General features: G+C 35.0%; 3 protein-coding genes across 4 annotated transcripts; all 3 read left to right on the plus strand.

Moving 5' to 3' along the window:
• LOC104730645 lies at positions 72–2,018 on the plus strand. Its single transcript, XM_010449846.1, has 2 exons — positions 72–771; positions 1,478–2,018. Exons 1-2 carry the CDS (start codon positions 280–282, stop codon positions 1,835–1,837), a joined length of 852 nt encoding a protein of 283 aa, XP_010448148.1. The 5' UTR covers positions 72–279; the 3' UTR covers positions 1,838–2,018.
• LOC104733271 (putative B3 domain-containing protein At5g35780) lies at positions 5,747–6,708 on the plus strand. The gene has a single exon (XM_010452861.2). It carries the CDS (start codon positions 5,754–5,756, stop codon positions 6,705–6,707), a length of 954 nt encoding a protein of 317 aa, XP_010451163.2. The 5' UTR covers positions 5,747–5,753; the 3' UTR covers position 6,708.
• LOC104730646 (tRNA (guanine(37)-N1)-methyltransferase 2) lies at positions 7,248–10,551 on the plus strand. Of its 2 annotated transcripts, XM_010449847.2 has the most exons (9): positions 7,365–8,249; positions 8,338–8,436; positions 8,524–8,643; positions 8,728–8,894; positions 9,215–9,285; positions 9,599–9,741; positions 9,820–9,931; positions 10,019–10,131; positions 10,229–10,551. In XM_010449847.2, the coding sequence occupies exons 1-9, from the start codon at positions 7,365–7,367 to the stop codon at positions 10,373–10,375; spliced, it is 1,857 nt and encodes a 618-aa protein (XP_010448149.1). In that variant the 3' UTR covers positions 10,376–10,551. The 2 variants fall into 2 exon arrangements, with proteins under 2 accessions (XP_019088860.1, XP_010448149.1); XM_019233315.1 differs by lacking the exons at positions 9,820–9,931; positions 10,019–10,131; positions 10,229–10,551 and having other exon boundaries at positions 7,248–8,249; positions 9,215–9,316; positions 9,599–9,691.

Genomic DNA, 13,684 nt, shown 5'->3' on the forward strand with positions numbered 1-13,684 from the left:
TAAACACAGTATAATTCTTAAAAATATATATATATACAATAGGTAAAAAACTAAAAAGAGTAAGAACACTTTTTGCCGCCTTTCTCTCTTGACCTCTAGACGCGTTAACCCTTGGTTCCCTTCCTCAAGATCTCTCTCTCTACGACAATTCTCAAACTTTCTCGGGGGAAAAATTCTCTGATTCGTTTTTTTCTCTCCGATCTTTTATTTCTATTTTTTTTTTTCTTAAATCCGATTTCTTCGGGAGGAGGCGAAGAGACGGACACAGTTGTTTCTCCAATGGCGCGCCGTCTTTTCGCCTGTTTCGGCCTCAAGAAATCTTCTTTTTCTAATAAACCTATCTCCGGAGGAGGTAACAGTTCCGCCGTCGCCGCCGCTGATGTTCCCTCAGGAGACGGACCTGTTCTCGTCCAGCTATTCTCTTCTCAGGGATGCAAGACCTCCCCTGCGGCTGAGATGCTTATGTCCCGGCTAGGTCGAGGCGATTTCGACGCTCAGATCCGTGGAGGAGATGGTGGTGGATCTGTTGGATCTCCGGCGATGGTTTTGGTGTTTCATGTGGACTATTGGGATTTCAAGGGGTGGAAAGATCCTTATGGATCAAGCCAATGGACGGTGAGGCAAAAGGCGTATGTAGAGGCGTTGAATCTTGACACCATGTTTACTCCGCAGCTTGTTGTCCAAGGAAGATCTCAATTGACCGGGATCGAGGAGGAGACGCTCCTTACTTCTATCTCGGAAGCGCCTAGGTTTCCTTCTCCAGCTTTCAAGGTGAGTTTACTTAACATTGAATTTTTAATAATTGGACTTTGATTGATTGATGTGAATGTGGTGATCGTGATGTGGAGGAATTAGGGTTTGTTTATGTGCTTTCCAAGTAATTGGTCAATACACCGAAACAAAACCTAGTTCTGTTTGGGGCTCTGCTTTAAATCTCTGGTGCTAATTAAAATAAGAATCCAGTGAATCTTGCTTATAACTAAGTTTTCTAGCTTATGTGTCCTATGATTTGCATTGTCTCTTTCCCCTGAGTCTTGTGAATATTTAGTATAGTGAACAGAGGACTTCTCTTTAGATACAGGGTTATATTCTGGTCGCTGATGGTCTTTCTCTGTTTCAACATGTCTCTGCTTTTGAAGTTGTGTTGTCTCTCTGCTAATAGAATGGTCAATATGGATGCGTGAAGATAGTCATATAGAGGTATATGACTGCAGGGAGGGTAGGTTTTTGAATACAGCAAGCTTCTCTGGCATTAGAATTAGCAATTTTTGGTGAATCTTGACTAAACAACATCTTTGAGATGTTTTGGTTGAACGACATGTTTTTGTAGATGTGTGTCGTAGGATTAAGTTACATTATTTCAACCATGAATTAATGAGTTCTTGATACAACAGAACAATATGGCTCAGTGTATTTGTTGAACTTTTCACATGTAATTTCATCAGTAGTTTATATCATTTATTTCTTTCTTTACCAGGCGACTTTCCAGAGACCAACCTCAGAGACACTACAAGTATCACTCACCGGAGCTTTGAGAATGAAAGTAGACGGAGACGGAATCGACATAATGGTGGCGATATACGAGACCGGGCTTGTGACCGACTGCGCAAGAGGAGAGAACGAAGGAAGAATGCTGTCGAATGACTACGTTGTGAGAAAGATGGAGAAGATGTGCACTGTGAAAGATATAACACCGAAGAAACCAGTGTCCAGTACTGCTCATTTCACGCTATGGGATGGATTCAACAGCAGCAAATGTGGAGTCGCCGTCTTTCTTCAGAACTCGTCACTTCATGTTTTTGGTACACAGAGTTTTAAGTTGCCTGATGAGATTTGAGTTCGTCTTTAATATATATATATATATATATATATATTAAAAATCAAAGAAAAGAACAAAACGATCTTTTGTGTCGTCCATATTTTGCTTGTGAATCATCCGGTTTCCACACTCTGCTTTGTACAGTTTATATGCGTGAGTACTACTTAGAGGTTTCTTCTAATTTGTTTTTTATATTTCAGCTTATACTTTATTATTCTAACCATTCTCTTCTCATATATGCTAATTCATTTGATTTAAAGCTAGAACGTTTTTTTCAGTTAATCTTTATGTGTTTGTTCCATTACACGAACCTGATAAATGTTGGAATGAAACATTCGAGCTGTTTATATATAACCCAAACCCCTTTTTAAGCTCATCCGAGGAATTATAAACAAGAGACGATGGTGAATCAGTGATGATTGATACATTATCTACAAAACAAGAATAGTGGTGCTTTAAAAGTAAAGAAATCTATACTAGTATTTTTGTAGCAGTTTTTGCTCAAAAATACTTTTTGGAAAGTTTTTACATTTAATGCATTAATTTTAATATTAGTTACCAAAACTTCAAAATTAATTATAGGTAAGATTTAAAAAATTAAGAAAATCTTTCTACCTCATTCAAAAATAAATATATGATTTCCTTTTATTTTTATTTGAATTTATATTTAAATTATCTTGAATTATTCTATAATACATTTAGTTAAAAAAAATTATGACTTTTTTCCTGCATATGATGTAATACAAAAATTTTAAAATGGACATATATTACTCAATAGATGAATAAAAAATACGGGTATAATATCCCACATCGTTAAAAAAATTGGGCAATGGTTTAGAGTCATACTATAAAAGAGACCAAAATGATTCTGAATACAAATGAGTAAAAACCTTGATTTATCAAACACTCAAACTTTAAAAACTTTTATTTGGTTTATTCCGGTTCTTTATTTTAAAAAGTTTTTAAAGGTTAAATATGAAAAATATTTAAAACTTTTAAAAAGTTAAATATGATAGATACACAATAAATATTAAAAATTAAGATGATATAGTGTGAGTTAAAATATCTCGGGACAGAGTTATATAGCAGGACGGGTTTTATCGATATTTATATAAGTTAAAAAATATCATTAATTCGGTGTTACACAAGTAAAACATCATTTCATTATTTTGTTAACATTGTCAGTATCAGAGAATAGACATATCTAATTAAATTGATTAAATAAATATTATGTAAAAAAAAATTATATTGCCGTATTATATGGTTTATTTAATAATTATTATATAATTATAACATATTTAACTAACAAATGCAACTTATAATTTAAATATTTTAGCTATAAATAATTTTGCCCCGCGGTTAGCCGCGGGTACTAATCTAGTAAAACATTATTAATCTACTAAATTGAGCGTTTAACCGCTTATGATTATTATGACAAAACTTTATTCAACTCAAATGGACTAAATATGGACACTTTTGTATTAGCTATGTGACATACAATTCATGCATCAATTTCTTCAATATATCATTCATGACTTCATGTCACGCCAACATCTTAAGAAGTTTTTTGACGACGAAGCTTTTAGTTCTATTTTCGTATTGAAGTTTGCCACTGGAAAAATATGACTAACTAGATTAGGACCCGCGGTATACCGCGGACAAAATTATTTTAACTAAAATATTTGAATTATAAGTTATATTTGTTGGTTAAATATACTATAATTATATAATAATTGTTAAATAAATCATATAATACAGTAATATAATTTTTTTACATAATATTTATTTAATCAATTTAATTAGATATGTCTATTCTCTGATACTGACAGTGTTAACAAAATAATGAAATGATGTTTTACCTGTTTAACACCGAATTAATGATATTTTTTATTTATATAAATATCGATAAAACCCGTCCGGCTATATAACCCCGTCCCGCTATATAATTCCGTTCCGAGATATTTTAACTCACACTATATCATCTTAATTTTTAATATTTATTGTGTATCTACAGTACAATATTTATCATATTTAACTTTTTAAAAGTTTTAAATATTTTTCATATTAAACCTTTTAAAAAACTTTAAAATAAAGAATCGGAATAAACTAAATAAAAGTTTTTAAAGTTTGAATTCCTGATAAAATCAAGCTTTCTACTCATTTGTATTTATAATAATTTTGGTCTCTTTTATAGTATGTCTCTAAACCATTGCACAATTTTTTTAGACGATGTGGGATATTGTACCCGTATTATTGATTTATCTTTTGAGTAATATATGTCCGTTTTTAAAATTTTGAATTACATCATATACAGGAAAAAATCACAATTTTTATTAACTAAATGTATTATAGAATAATTTAAGATAATTTAAATATAAATTCAAATAAAAATCAAAGTGAATTATATATTTATGTTTGAATGAGGTAGAAAGATTTCCTTATTTTTAACAATCTTACCTATAATTAATTTTGAAGTTTTAGTAACTACTATTAAAGTCAATGCATTAAGAGCTTGACTGGTTCTCCCGCTAGCTCCCGCAAACGCTGCGTTTGCGTTTGCGGGCGGTTGCTAGCGTTTGGGGCCAATCACACAAATCGCTCCCAATCGCTCCCAATCGCTCCCAACCGTTGAATTCCGAAAGCTGGTTCCCGCAAGCATTTGCGATTGTGGGCTTTTGCGTTTCAAATTTTTTTTTTTTTTTGAGAAAAAATTTGAAACAAATCAATGATAATGAAATATATTTTATATATATTTTTTACCTAACTATTTTATTCATTAAGGATGTGAGAAAATGAAGTACGGATATGATTGAAAATACTAAAAAAATAAATAATTGGAAGAAAATAATATTTCAATTAACAATAACCTGGAAAACTTGATGTAAATTTAATGGCACATTGCACATAAGTTCAACAAAATCTAAATAAATATAACGTTTCATCAGAAATTTAAGAAAATAAGATTATTTGTGAAAAATAAAAACAAATCACGAGTGACTCTTCTCAACTCTCGTTTGATCATTACTACCGATGCAAATACTGCCCCACAAAACTTATTGAGTGTGTGAGATTTAAGAAAGAAGATCTACGATCTAAAACATATGTTTTAGTCATTTATCAAATTACTTGATTAAAGTTTTGGTAAAAATCCAAATGCATAAAGTAATAAGTATTTCATTATGAAATTTATTTATTTTTTAATAATTATTTTAGTATTTTTAATGAATTTTAATTATAAATCAAGTTTAATAAAGTTTTTGATATTTTAAAACATTTATATAATTATATATCACATTTATTATGTTCCAACCGCTATTGCACCCGCTGGTCAACCAGTCGTAAACCTCCCGCAAACGCACTAATTTTAAACCGCTAAACTAGTCGTTCAAAACGCTTAATAACGCTTGAAACCGCAATCGCCCGCTTCCGCAATCTCCCGCAACCGCAACCGCAACCGCAGTGTTTGAACCAGTCAGGCCCTAAATGTAAAAACTTTCCAAAAAATATTTTTGAGCAAAAACTACTGCAAACCTAAATACTAGTATAGATACTTATAATTACAAAAAAAAAAAATGGAAAAAGAAATCGGGAAGATCTTTGGCTAGATTTTCGGCATAGCTGTCATCGCAAAATATATATCTATGTTCACACTCTCTACATATATCCAGTAAGAAAGAAAAAAACAAAAAAAAAGGAAAATCGGTAATAATTATTGATTAATCATAGTAATTGTTAAACTAAACTACTACTAATCTCAATTGAAAAAGGAAAAAGAAGTCAATCAGAAATAGGTCTGATTGTGATTGAACTATATAACCTCAACAAAAGCACTCTCTCTTTTTACTCACGCTTCTCGCTTTTTGATCAACAGGAGTTAGGTTTCCAAATCACAATGAAGACATACGAAGATGATCTTGAGTCTACGAAGGAGAACATGTGGTCGAAGCTCCTTGAATTGGCGGATGTTGCGACTATGGTGTATGATGAAGAACAACGCCAGAAAAAAGGAAAATCTAAGATCGTCTCTGAAGAAGAACAAAGAAAGAAAAAAGGAAAATCTAAGATCGTATATGAAGAAGAAGAAGAAGAAGACGACGAGAGGTTCAGATTCTTCGATTATGTCCCTAGAAAGATTAGGTCTTCGCTAAGATACTCCCAACAACAAGGAAACTATGAGAATCTTAACGGGGCTTCTACTTCTTCTTCTTCATCATCGCACCGCCACCTTCCTCGTTTTGAGACTCGTACTTGGCTCCATTACAACACGCCTGATATTGAAAGCCCTCCAAACCCTAATTCCCAAACAGAGAGCACAAGCAGCCGCAAGAGGCTTGCCTTGGTGCTGCAACAAAGGAGTAGTAGTGGTAAATTCAAGAAAGCAAAGGTGGTTGCTTCTTTGCCACGGATAGTTAGAGGGCCACCGGAGTGGCTTGGCGAGGTGATGAGAGAGATGGGCGTAACCGACGAAGACCCGATGCTGATCTTTGACTTTGTGAAACCACTAACCGCGAGTGATGTCAACTCAGGCCTGAGCCGTTTCTTGCTCCCTTTCAGTATGCTAACCAGAAACGACTTCTTGACACCTGCCGAGTCTGCAGCCATACTGAGAGCAGACATCGACGAAGGGAACATTGGTGTGGGAACGCTTCTGGTGAATAAAAACTCTGAGATGTGGGGTTTGCGTTTTAAGTTATGGGCGATGGAGAAGAAGGAATCTGGAAACGGGACTTTGAACTACGCATTGAACTGGGGGTGGACCGACGTCGTCAAGGGTAACAGATTGAAAGAAGGCCATGAGATCAGTCTTTGGAGTTTCAGGTGCCGTGGAGTCCTATGCTTTGCCCTTGAACACAGAATTCCCAGCTTGTCCAAAAGATTGCTGCATTGATGTAAATCATGCGTATAGCCCAAAAGGAAAAAAGTCTATAAATTATGCATTAATATGCATAGCTAACTTCAATATGTGACTCTGGAGGTTTTTGGTTGCGGGTGTTGATTAACGAACTTAGGGTTTTACATTCTTTTTTTTTTCTTTTTTTTTTTTGCAGCCTTTGTAGGATTTTTAATTTTTTTACTTATTGGTAATTTCAATTTTTTTTTAACACCTTATTGTGTTTTGGTAACTTGTCTCTTCTCTTGTTTCAAATCATATGAATTGAACACTTTGACATGAATTGTTAGGTCTACTTTAGTTACTACTGTATTAAATTACGTACCTTTGTAAAAATATATCTCAATGACAATGTTTAACAACCTTTGTGATGCCAAAATTTGATCCAAGCCTGCAAATTATTTTGGTAACTTTGTTTTTGAGTGTACTTCAATTAATTTCCCCATAACGACATCGTTTTGACGCTTAGGTAAAACGACGACGTTTACAATTTTAGGATAATTGAAAGGAGCAGTGTGATATCTTCTTCTTCTCTTGCCGATGACTCTCTTCTTCTTCGTCTTCCTAAAACCTTTGATGCACAAACGCGGGAAATGACCGTCACTGTCCCAACACCAAAACCCAAATCCACCAGGAAGCTTTGTGAATCAGAATATGGTGTCAAAGCTGTCTCTTTTCCGAGCAAATTCACTTCCTTTTCCCCCAGTCTTCTTCTCTTCATACTCAGCTCGTTTCATCCATAAACCCTATCCCACATCTAAAACCCTTATCCTCTGCGTCTTATCTTCCACGAACGTTCCCTATGGCCCGTCTCTTCTTAAAGGGAAGAAGCTTTCGCTAGACGACCTTAGGTTGGCTTCAATCGGTCGAAACAGAGATACCCATCGAGGCAAAATTGGAGATTTGGATGAATCGATCGAGAAAGGTGTTCTTTTGAACGAAGATGATTTCACCAGGGTGTTTGAGATTTCGGCGATTCGGGTTCCGGCGAAGGACTGTTTCGCGCTTGAGAATCGTCTCCGTGGTCATCTTCTTAATTGGCCTAGGATTCGGAACATTGCTAGGGTTCCTGGAGACGAAATTGAAGAAGACGTGGTGAAGCTCTTGGGTCGTGAGAGTGAAGAAGAAGAAGAAGATAGTGTTGTGGATTCTGTTAATCGGAGAATAAGTGGGAAAGCTGAAGGGGATGGGGAGAGACTGAGTTCAGTTTTGCACAGAGATAGACTCGCCAAGACGTTTAATTCAACTGGGTATCTCAAATTCAGAAACTTGGCTAAGATTTCTCGGCCGAAGAGGAAGAGGAAGACAGAGAAAGGAGCGGAGGAGAAGGTAAAGGAAAAAGAAAAAGAAAAAGGAAGCAAACGAAACGAAATGGCAATGGTGGAAGTGGTGGAAGATCGAGGAGGAGCTGATGATTTTGAGGGGTTATTGGGAGAAGGCTATGGTAGTAGAGGAAGATGGAGAGGTTCAACAAGATTGTTGCTTTTGGATGAGAAGTATTCCGGTGAGCAAGTTCAAGACTTGCCTGAAGCTATCAAGGTTATATAAACTTTCTTTAAATCCAATCCTGTGGTTTGATCCAGTGGTTGTTGTGTTGGTGGAGATTTTTATGGTTTCTGTTTGGTAGGTTCTGTTTGCAGAAGCTAAAATGACGGATGCAAGCTTAAGTTTCGAGCTAGTGAAATGCAGACTGACCTTGTTCTATGACTATTGGTCAATGATTGAGGTAAATGATGAGACTTTCAAGCTGGCTTTTAGTTTCTCTTGAATATCAAATCGAGTTGTTTTGCTTCAAAGTGTGTTGTTGTTTCAGATATTGGAGGCTGTTCTACCTAAGGGTGTGATTGTGCCTTCAGCATTTGAGATGGTGGGGCATATTGCGCATCTGAATCTAAGAGATGAGCATATACCTTACAAGAGGCTCATAGCTAAGGTAATGTGATAGTGGACATGATTTCTCAAGTCTGAAACCAAAATGCCCCAGCTTCAGGAACTGAGTTGTTTTGTTACTTATCAGGTGGTTCTGGACAAGAATCAGCCAAAGATACAAACGGTTGTGAATAAGATTGATCCTACTCACAATGACTTCAGAACTATGCAGCTAGAGGTTTTAGCCGGCAACCATTCCCTGGTGACTCTGGTTGTTGAGAATGGATTGCGCTTTCATGTTGATCTAGCTAGAGTGTATGTATCTTCTTTCTCATTGAAACGCCAATCTTAGAATGCATGCTTTTACTGTGTTTTGATGATGACCCAAATGCCATTTTCCATTTGAAATTAGCCCTTACTGTCCTCAATTTGGTGATGAAAGTAGCCCTTACTGTCCTCAATTTGGTGATGAAAGTAGCTTTGCGTAAGATGTCTGATAGCAGTTTGATTTTTCAGTCAAAGGAGATACATGTTAATATCTTTTTACTGATGACAGATATCACTTTTTTACCAAATCGCTTATCATGGATCTGCTTATAAGTTAACTCTTTTGGTGTTATTTTCTCGTGTGTTAGATATTGGAATTCGAAACTTGGGACAGAAAGACAGAGGCTGCTTCTCGGGTTCAACGACAATGACGTTGTCTGTATGTTTGCTTCTTAGAACTAACTTCAAGGGTACATCATGAAAAGTAGTGATATTCCATCTATAGAACTCCCCGTGTATAAATTAGCACCACTGATCTTCCATTAGAAAGTGAATTGTCCCTCCAATTGGTGTTAGATTTTGCTGCTTTCTGTTGTTTAGAAGCATATGTAGCGGGGTGATAGAAAAGTGCATCAATTGTCTTCTTGTTATTGCTAATTTGAAAATCTTCTGTTAGTGCTTCAGTTATCTTGGTATAGATTTTGTCAACGTATTGTTGTGTTGATATCAAATTACTCTTGTGTTACTGACAGGTGACGTTTTTGCTGGAGTTGGTCCAATTGCACTTGCTGCAGCAAGGATTGTAAAACGTGTATATGCCAATGACCTGAACCCTCATGCAGTAGAATTCATGGAGCAAAATAGTGTTGTCAATAAGCTTGAGAAGAGAATCGAGGTATGTTCAAATTCCAAACCCTTTATTTCATACTTTAAACCATCTGTACACAATTCTGAGTCTTTCATCTCTGTTTAGATCTTTAACATGGATGGAAGAAGATTTATAAGGGCTATGTTTTCAAGCGATAAGGGTCAAAAAGTCACGCAAGTAGTCATGAATTTACCTAAAGATGCGGCTGAGTCTCTAGGTTCCATCATACTCTTCTTAATAAATGCTTCCTTTGTTCTGGCTCACAATCCCCTCTTAACCGCCATTCATCCTTTTACTTAAGCAGATGCATTTCGTGGAGTATACAACGATAGGCAGAGAGACGAAGGCTTATCATTCCCAACCATCCATGTTTATGGATTCTCCAAGGCTTCTGATCCAGAATTTGACTTCCACGAGGTCTAAACTCTCCCATCTGATAAAAATTTGATCAACTAATTAACGATTTGGTTAATGTTAATGTTTAAATTTGCATAATGTGGTTTTTGACTTGCAGCGGATACGGATTGCTCTATCAGAAGTGGCAGTGGACGTGAAGATGCGAAAGGTACGCCTTGTGGCTCCTGGAAAATGGATGCTATGTGCTTCATTCATACTTCCCAAGAGTGTAGCCTTCTCAAGAAAAAAAACATTAGTTATGTAGATTAAAAGAATGCAGAATATAAGGGGGCAAATTTGCAAATACGAAATTCTTGTTATTGTACTGCAGCAGCCAGTAATACTTGCAGTGTCTTTGTTGAAGAACAAGACAACTAACATATGAAAGTGACAATTGCTTTTTGTTACATTTATTTAATAAAAGAAACTCTTCTCACACAACACAAAGTCACACAAACTCTATTTAAAAGCTTTCTACTCTTGGACACAGAATATCTGGTGCTCAGATTTGTCTCTGCCTATTCGACGGTCCAGATTTCAACATTGTTTCTGATCCTGTCCCTCCATTCCAAATGTTTGTACTTTAGAGATTTAAACATAATATGAACCCTTCCTTGGTACTTTTTCCTTAGTCCTTTTTGTTTTGTAGTGTCCCATTACTTTATAATCAAGAATGTTTAATTGTTGTACTTATATACCAACTAAACTCATCATCCTTGATCAGTACTTTATCTATCTAATCTAAACAAACAGAGCACATTTGTTGTTGTCATATATATCTTGTTTAGTGGTTTGGTGAGATAAAGATTGAAGAGAATCTACTAGATACAAGGGGCAAAGGTGTAGTTTAGTTGAATAGGGTCTACAACTGTACTGAGTGAGGGGAGGGAGAGAATCTCAGTTGGGAGATTGAGATCTAAAGTAATGATAATAGAAATCTGGGAAAAATTAAATTCGTAGAAAAGAAGAAAGAAGATGAAAGAGAGAGAGGGAGAGAGGTGGTCCAAAAGGAGGTTTAAGGAAGGGTTTGCAAGTTTGTATGAAAATAGATAGATAAGGAAGATGATGTATAAAGCCAAAACTAACAGTTGCTCTCTTTTCAATCCTTTTCTTTTATTTCATTTTTTTTCTTTACTAGTATCTTTACACTTCCCAAAAAAAACTCACTCATTTATTCACCTACTCTGCCTCCTTTTGTCTTCTCTATAGTCTCTCTTGTGTATTTACTACACAATGTCCCTATATACGTGTGTAGAAAATACAAATAGAGATCTCAAAGAGAAAACAAAATGGAGTGAGACAATATTGTATATAGGTTAGGATCCCCTCTGAAATGAAATAACATATACACTTTCTATGAAACAGTGGTCATGAATACATAAAAATAATTATCATTTCCTTTCACTCTCATTAAGAATGGGTCTTCTATCTAATAGGAGGAGAAGTTAAAAAAAAAAAAAAAGAGGAAGAAGAAGAGAGGATACCTCAAAATCCAATCATTCTAGAAAGGACACAATATGCTTCACGGATCCCAAGAATCTTTCTATGCCTGCCTAAACCCAGCAATATAAATCAAAACTTCACACGCTTCGGCTGCTTACTCTCCTTCGCACGTGCCAGTGCCCAAAAACAAAAGGAAAAAAACCCTAGTAGTAGCCGCCCAAAGACCCTAAAAGTGGTCCCCGTGATTACACGTGGCATTAGGACCACAATCCGTAACTTAACATGAAAGCACATGTGGGGTCCTTCTTTCGTCCTTTGCCCTACCAGTTCCTTGTCCTAGCCCACAATACACAATCTACGCGGTATCTATATCAAAATTTTATCTCTATCTATTTGTATTTTCCGAATTAAATTGCATACAGTTTTGTTTTTGAACATATCAAACTTGTTACTCTTTTGAATTCACTTTGAAATTATACTTCAAGGATCAGTCGATATATAACGCATTTGCCGGTTTTCCCAAAAGTTAATCTCATTCAATAATTTCTCACCTTCGATAAATTTTTAGCGTAACTAGTTGGATAATTATCTCGTGCGTCATTCTAGCTATGCTTATAGCAACAATTAATGTAGGTAATTTGGTATGTTGGGTTGGTCATGCCGTTTGGATTTTTTTTTTGTTTAAAGTGAATAATTCGGATTTTATTTCTGATATTAATTCACTTGTAACAAATATCACGCTAACCACAGCGTGTTTGCATGTCACTCGTGAATATTCTGAATATGAGAAGTGGATTTGTTATATTCCTGCCTGCTTTCAAAAAAATTTATTGGTAAATACATTCTCAACGTTATATTTTTCTTTTCCGAAGGGTGGGAATGTTATTTATTTATTCAGAAAACGTGGTTAAAGAAGTACCTCCTTGAGTATGTATACAACTATATATAATGATTTAGTATTGGCGATAACTAGGATATAGGAGTAACCTGGCTTTCTATAAATTATACTCCCTCTGTCTCACAAAGATTGATATTTTGGGATATTTTCTTGTCCCACAAAGATTGATGTTTTGTAGATTTTAAGAAGTAATCATTGAAAATATTTAAATTTTTGAATTGCTATTAGTTTATTTTTTCTCTCTCTACCAAAAAGTAATTATAAATTAATTTACAAATAAAAACTAAAATTTTTCTTAAAATGTGTGAAAATGTCAAAACATCAATCTTTGTGAGACAAAGGGAGTAGTAAAAAAGCGTTGGCTTTTTCTTTTGCAAACGTTTATAATTTTGTTTGTTGGAAATTGTCATTTTTTTTTAGTATTAAATTACTGATTTGTTCTTTAGATTTTATAACGTACGAGATAACATGTAAACAGCCATTTGAAATGCACAATGTCATATCTGGACTGGTTACTTAGGTTACTTAATTACAAGAAGGAAAAAAAAAGAAAAAGAAAAAGAGTAGAAGTATCGAAACAAACACAATGTACTGTTTAATGATTCAGAGAGGAACGCTTCACTTACGATTTATACTGAAAATGTAAAAGAAAGCTATAATTTCAAGGTAATTAAAACAAAAATTTCTAATAGTAGGTGTTGGGCTGAAGCCAAAGTTAACATGGAGGCAGCTTTCAAAATGTTTCCTTATATGATGCATCCATCATTTCTACTCTACTCCGTAGCTCAACCCTTCTCGTAAGTCACGTCCTCTTATGCCATTCTTTTTGCTTTCATGTATCCTCATTGTGTAGCAATAAATTCCAAACTAATTTTTTGAAATACCTATAATTTTCTGACTTAACAAAAATCAATTTCATATCTAAATACCTATACTTTGTAACTTGTAATGCTATATCCTCTATATCACCATATAGTGACTTTGTAACTTGTAATGCTTACTCTTAAAAAAAATATAAAAATTAGTTTTTGAGAGAAGAAGAAAAAAAGAATAAAATATAACTGCGACTGTAACTGGACTTGCTTATTTTAGTTGATATGAGCTGAGTAAAATCACGTTGTTTCAGACCTTGCTCGCTATAATCGGCGAATGGTCTAATGTCCCAACACCTGTCTTCGATCTGCGGGTACTATATTCTCTTCGTGTAACGGACGCGCTGTTGCTATTGGAGAG

Source organism: Camelina sativa, chromosome 12 (assembly GCF_000633955.1).
Source record: "Camelina sativa cultivar DH55 chromosome 12, Cs, whole genome shotgun sequence".
Classification (NCBI taxonomy): Eukaryota; Viridiplantae; Streptophyta; class Magnoliopsida; order Brassicales; family Brassicaceae; genus Camelina; species Camelina sativa.